The sequence below is a fragment of the Pongo abelii genome, chromosome 16, assembly GCF_028885655.2.
Source record: "Pongo abelii isolate AG06213 chromosome 16, NHGRI_mPonAbe1-v2.0_pri, whole genome shotgun sequence".
NCBI classification, from domain to species: domain Eukaryota; kingdom Metazoa; phylum Chordata; class Mammalia; order Primates; family Hominidae; genus Pongo; species Pongo abelii.
The window spans coordinates 15,606,849-15,612,848 of NC_072001.2; the positions used below are offsets into that span (position 1 = coordinate 15,606,849).

The 6,000-nt window shown below is 57.4% G+C and overlaps 1 protein-coding gene across 1 annotated transcript in view; it reads left to right on the forward strand.

The window, feature by feature from the left end:
• LOC129050256 (putative GED domain-containing protein DNM1P46) overlaps window positions 1-3,494 on the forward strand; it is a 93,242-nt gene extending 89,748 nt beyond the window's left edge. Inside the window, exons 2-3 of the mRNA XM_054532056.1 lie at window positions 2,307-2,511; window positions 3,226-3,494. Of these exons, the coding sequence (XP_054388031.1) occupies window positions 2,307-2,511; window positions 3,226-3,326 (306 nt within the window). The 3' untranslated portion in view covers window positions 3,327-3,494. The remainder of the gene's footprint in view (window positions 1-2,306; window positions 2,512-3,225) is intronic.
• The last annotated feature ends 2,506 nt before the right edge of the window (window positions 3,495-6,000 follow it).

The following is a 6,000-nucleotide window of genomic DNA, read 5'->3' on the forward strand; positions in this document are numbered from 1 at the left end:
CCACTACGCCCCGCCAAAAAACCGAAAATCTTAAAGGTCTTTCCCCTTCCCCGCCTGGGCTCCAACAACTCGGGAGTCGCCCTGCCCCGCCCTGTCGCGGTCCCCAGAGCAGGTGGGCTCACTGACGGCGACCATGGGTCCCAAGAGGGCTCCGGCAGCCGCGGGCTCCCACCTCGAAGCGCAGCGACAGGGGCCGAGAGGGGCCAGCAGCCCCCAAGCCAGCCCCGCGCTAGGAGTTGGAGAGACGCGCCCTCCGCCTTCTCCCACCCAAGCCTGGAGCAGTGCCCGGCGGGCTAGTTGCGGGAGAAAGGGGCGGGGAACTGGGGCCTCCCTGGGGCAGGTTCCCCTTTGTCCTGGGACTCTGGGCACCCCCTTTCCGCCCTCGCCCTGCCCCGCGAGGCCGCCACCCGGCGACTCACCTTGATGTTGCGGTGGAGCGTGAGCCGCGGCTGTGGCTCCTGGTTCTCGTGGAAGATAGAGGCCGGCAACTTCAGTTTGGCCTTGAACGCTGACGGGGACATCTTTCCCTCATCTCAGGCGGGAGGGGCGCGGAAAAGGAGCCTGTCCCGAGCCGCTGTCATGGCCGCGACCACCCGGCGGGGCCCCCGGCCGAGCTCTCGCGGCTCCACCTCTCCCCGCGGCGGTGACCCTCGTGGGAGCGCTGCTGGAAAATGGCAAGGGACACCGAGGACTTGGCGGGAGCTGTGTGGCGGCCTGGGGGGCTGCTCCCTTTATAACCGACTCCACCGACAGGAGGCGCGGCTCCGTCAAGCCGCAGCTTAAAAGGGCAACAGCACCAGCGCCCCCGCTACCGCCTGGGAAAGGGCTGCCCCTACCCCGCCCTGGTCCTCGTGGCCCCTCACCTCTTACCCCTCACCCCTCACCCCTCAACCCGGCGCACCCTGCGTGTGCGCGCTCCCGGCTGCCCCCTCCTCTCTTGACCCAGCACCTTTCTGCCCGACCCATCTGGTCCCTTCTTCACACTCGCGACTGGGCGCCACAACCACTAAATCTGTGTGTGTGTGTGTGTGTGTGTGTGTGTGTGTGTGTCCCTGTCCCAAGGGGGCGTGGCTCACGCCTGTAATCCCACCACTTTGGGAGGCTAAGGCCGGCGGATCAGGAGGTCAGGAGAGAAGACCATCCTGGCTAACACGGTAAAACCCCGTCTCTACCAAAAAAAATACAAAAAAATTAGCCGGGTGTGCTGGCAGATGCCTGTAGTCCCAGCTACTTGGGAGGCTGAGGCAGGAGAATGGCATGAACCCGGGAGGTGGAGCTTGCAGTGAGCTGAGATCGCGCCACTGCACTCCGGCCTGGGCGACAGAGCAAGACATAGCAAAAAAAAAAAAAAAAAAAAAAAAAAAAGAAAACTAAACCTCAAAGGATCACTAGTGGTCAGCAATTATATGCAAATAAATAGGAAAACGTACTAAAAATGGATAAATTTCCAGACACATCTAACCTACCAAGATTGAACCATGATGAAACCCAAAACCTGAACAAACTGATAACAAATAATGGGATCAAAGTGGTAATAAAAAGTCTCCCAGCAAAGAAAAGCCTGGGACCTGATGATTCACTGCTGAATTCTAGCAAACATTTAAACAAGAACTAATACCAACCTTACCCAAATGATTCCAAAAATAGAGAAGGAGGGAATACTTGCAAACTCATTCTACAAGGCTAACATTATCCTGATACCAAAATCAAAGATACAAACAAAAAAAGAAAACTACAGGCCAATATCACTGATGAATACTGATGCAAAACTCCTCAATAAAATATTAGCTAACAGAATTCCACAACACATTAAAGTTGGGCTGCAGTGTCCCAGGTTCACTCAACCCTTCCCGTTTTCGTCTCTGTGTGTGTCTACTTTGCCGTGTTCCCAGGTGGCAGCGGTGGTGGCAGTGTTGGTGCATGGGCCTCCCAGGACAAGGGGAAAGTGAGTATGCCCTTTTCTTGCCCCTTGCCAGGCGTCTGCAGCCTGGCACAAGCTCTGGCCAGGTCTCCAGGCAGGGGACCTGGAGATGTTCTTTTCCAATTTCTGGATTTGTAACTTGAGGCAAATTCTGGGCACTAGAGTCAGAACTAAGATGAGACTGAATCAGGGGAGTCTGGGGTCCTGAGAGGCAGAGACCTGAAACTGTCTAGAGCGTGTGGGGAGCTGGGTGCATGTTCAGGCCAGTTGCTTCTCTCTGTGCCTCAATGTTCCAGGTACCCTTGGAGGGGCTGAGATCCTAGGGATTCCTGGAGCCTGGCTGCATGGCCTGGCCACTTTGATGCCCTTGTGTTCTCCATGACAGGACAACAAGGCCGAGGAGAATGGCTCCGACAGCTTCATGCGCTCCATGGACCCACAGCTGGAGCGGCAAATGGAAACCACCCAGAACCTGGTGGACTCCTACATGGCCATTGTCTACAAGACCATGTGGGACCTCATGGTTGGTGTCACGCCCAAGACCATCATGCACGTCATGATCAACAACGTGCATGCACCGCCTCATAGGGGCAGGCGGCTCCTGTGGCACTGGAGATGCAGGTGGCCATGTTGGCCTGGGGGAGATGCTGACCAGCCCTATGGGACCAGGTCCAGGGAGGGAGGCACGGTCCACAGCAGAGCTGTCTCATAGAAATATAACGTGGGACTGGGGACAGTGGCCCATGCCTGTAATCCCAGCACTTTGGGAGGCCAAGGCAGGAGGATAGCTTGAGCCCAGAAGTTTGAGACCAGCCTTGGCAAAATAGTGAGACCTGGTCTCTACACAAATATTTTAAAAATAGCTGGGCTTGGTGGTGGCACGTGCCTATAGTCCTAGCTACTTGACAGGCTGACATTGGAGGGTCACTTTGAGCCCAAGAGTTTGAGACTGCAGTGAGTGGTGATCTCACCCACTGTACTCCAGCCTAGCGACACAGCGAGATCCTATCTCCAAAAACTTTTTTTTAAAAACACTGAGTAGGCAGGTGTCCTGGTGGCATGATAGGTCCTGGGTCCCCTCCCAGATCTGTGACCTTGGACAGGTGACTTTTCCTCTGGACCTCAGTGTCCATATCTGAGTGAGAAAAGGGCGGTGGGGAGGCATATCTTGGAGTCTAAGCGGTGTAGAAGCAGCATGTGAAAAGCCATACTCAGGGCTCCAAGTCCAGCACAGTGTCCAGCACAGGCATCAGGGCAGCACAGGCATCAGGTCCCAACCTCCTTCCCTCTTTGCCCTCTCTCAGACCAAGGAGTTCATGTGATCAGAGTTGCTGTCCAACCTGTACCTGCATGGGAACCAGAACACTCTGATGGAGGAGTTGGCAGAGCAGGCACAGTGGCGTGATGAGATGCTGCACATGCACCACGTGCTGAAGGAGGTGCTCAGCATCATCGGTGACATCAGCACAACCACCATCAGCATGCACACGGGGACCCGTGGACAACTCCTGGCTGCAGGTGCAGAGCGTCCTTGCCAGACGCAGGTAGCAGGGCTGGCCCCCATGGCCTCAAAGCTCCCCAGCCCCCATGGCTGAGCCTGGGGCCTCTTGGAACAGGCTCCGTGCCCAAGCTGGCAGTTGTGGGTGCTCTCAGGAGCCGTCAGGGAGCTCGTGGTTTATGGTGTAAGGGCTGAGAGCTTGGAGGGGGTTGTGTGTGGGGCTGTACTCTGAGGTGGCCAGAGGCCCAGGAATGTCATCCTGGGCATGCCGTACCTGTTGTGCTGTCTGAGCCATGCTGCCAGGGTGGGGCATCCAGCTCCCAGCCTGGATGCCTTGGAGTGCTGAGAGCCAAATCCACTGCAGAGCAGGGGTGATAGGGTCCCACCTCCTCTATCTGTCAGCAAAACAGTGGTGATCTAGGAGAAAACCTCGAGAGCCCCATACACATGGTCAACCCAAAACACACCTCACAGGTCACATAGGGGCACACAGCCCCCTTCCCTCCCTCCCACGTACCATCATAGCTGCTAGCATGGCACTGAAGGCAGGGTCCCTGGGCCCCACTGAAGCACGACCACCAGCCAGCAGGCTCACGCACCTTGGCTTGTTGCTCCTAGAGGTCGGCCCTGCTCTTCAGCCAAGGGGACCACAGTGCCTGCTGGCCCAGCTGAGCTCTGCCCAGCAAGCCCACCCACCTCCCTTGCCATGGTCTCCCTCTTCTTTTCCTAGGAGGAAGGACCCAGCCTCACCTTTGGGACCTGCAAGCCCCAAGAAGCTGAGGCTCCCCTCTTAGACTTATAAGTCTATAGCCAGTGGCACCCGGCTGCCTGACCACCCTGCCTCCCCCAGGGTCCCTTCAGAGGGTCCTGAGCTTTCTGACCACCCAGAGGGGGCTCTGGTGATCACTCCAACCATCCATCCCATTTAGCTTCATCATCCTTGTTCGAGCAATGTTCCTTCTGTCAGGCCTGGTGGCTGTTGCGTTGGGCTCCCCAAGGTGAGAGGTGGCCCTGGACCAGTTGGTTGGAAGACAACTTGGAAGACAAGTTGGTTGGTGGCCAGAGAAGAGGGAAGCCCAAGGGGGCTGAGCATTGGTCTGACCTGTGGGTACACTGCCTGGGTGCAATGGAAGAGGACAGCATGTGTGGGGTGGGGAGGGCCGCCACAGTCCCCAGGCACTACCTGTGAAGCTCTGGCTCCTCCCTCCATCTTCCTCCCCTTTCCCTTCCAGCCCCTCTTTTCCAGGAACCTTGCCACACCTGCACCTGCGCCCTCCCCTCCCTGGCCCTCCCACAGCTGCTGTGGCACACCTGTGCTCTGCACTTGCCTCACCAGCTCTCTGCTCGCTTTTCTCTCTCCTGTTTTCTCTCTGCTTTCTCTCCAACTGCCAGCCGATCAGGTCAGGCAAGTCCATCCCGTCCTGAGAGCCCCAGGCCCCCCTTTGACCTCTAAACAGATCCCTCCTCTTCTCAGAGGCCTCCCTTTCCAAGCCTGCCTGGGTGGCTGTTCTGTGACTTGGCAGTGGCTCCCCCAGCCCCAAAGCCAGCCCCCTTCATCTGTGACTTAGTCTGTTGTAGTGGTGAGCTGACACATCCAGGTGTGACCGTTGTGAAAACTTGTGCCCCCCTCTGTGGTATGCCCCTGCATTGTTCTATAAATATCTGTAAATACCCATACACACACACGCACACACACACACACCCCTCTACACCTACACGTGGCCAACCGCCTCACCTCTAGTGCTGGGAATCCATCACCGTGTTGTCCTCTTGGAGTTTTGTGGCCCAACAAGAGAAAGCTGTCCCCTGACATTGCCCCTCTGAAGTGCACCACCTCCAGTGAGCCTCCCTGTCATGCCCGGCCTATGGAGAGTCAGCCCCCGCCATCCCTCCCATCCCCCCACCAAGCATGGGAGTGCTGTGAAGGCAGCTGTGTGTCCTGACAGTCTCTACCCGTCCTACTGTCCCTTGGCTGAGAATCAAACCCATTTCTGGATGATGGGGAAGTGTGTCCTCTGCTGGCTGTGTTCTCTGTGGAGCTCAGGGGAGGGGAAAGGCCAAGCCATTTTTAGGGTGCTGTTTGGAGGGGTGAAAAGGCCATAGCCTTTCCAAGGGACACTTCCTGGAAAGCCCCTGGAACTTAGCTGGCTCTTGTCCTGTGAAGCCGGCTCTGGCCACCAGGGGGCAGGGCCACGAACTCAGCCTGAAGGGAGCCTGCGGGGCAGCCCAGCACTCTGGAGGGACAGACAGAACAGGCCATCAGGTGCAGACAGGGGAGGGAGGCAAGGGGACGGAAGGGAAGACGCCTTGGATGGGTGGAAGTCAGTGCCCTTAGGTGCTGGTACCTGTCTTCCCAGCCACCGCTACATCAGGCTTCTGAGCCTGTTGGCTGTCAGGGCTGGACTGTGCCCCATAGGTGACATGGCAGTCCCCATGGAATCCCCCAGGTGCCACTAGGCAGCATACAGGTAACACACCTGGAAGGTCCCTAACAGCCTAGCTGGACATACTCAAGACACTCTAGGGCTCCTCATTTGGTGGCACAAACTCCAGGACCCAGTGAGGGAAATGGGAACACACC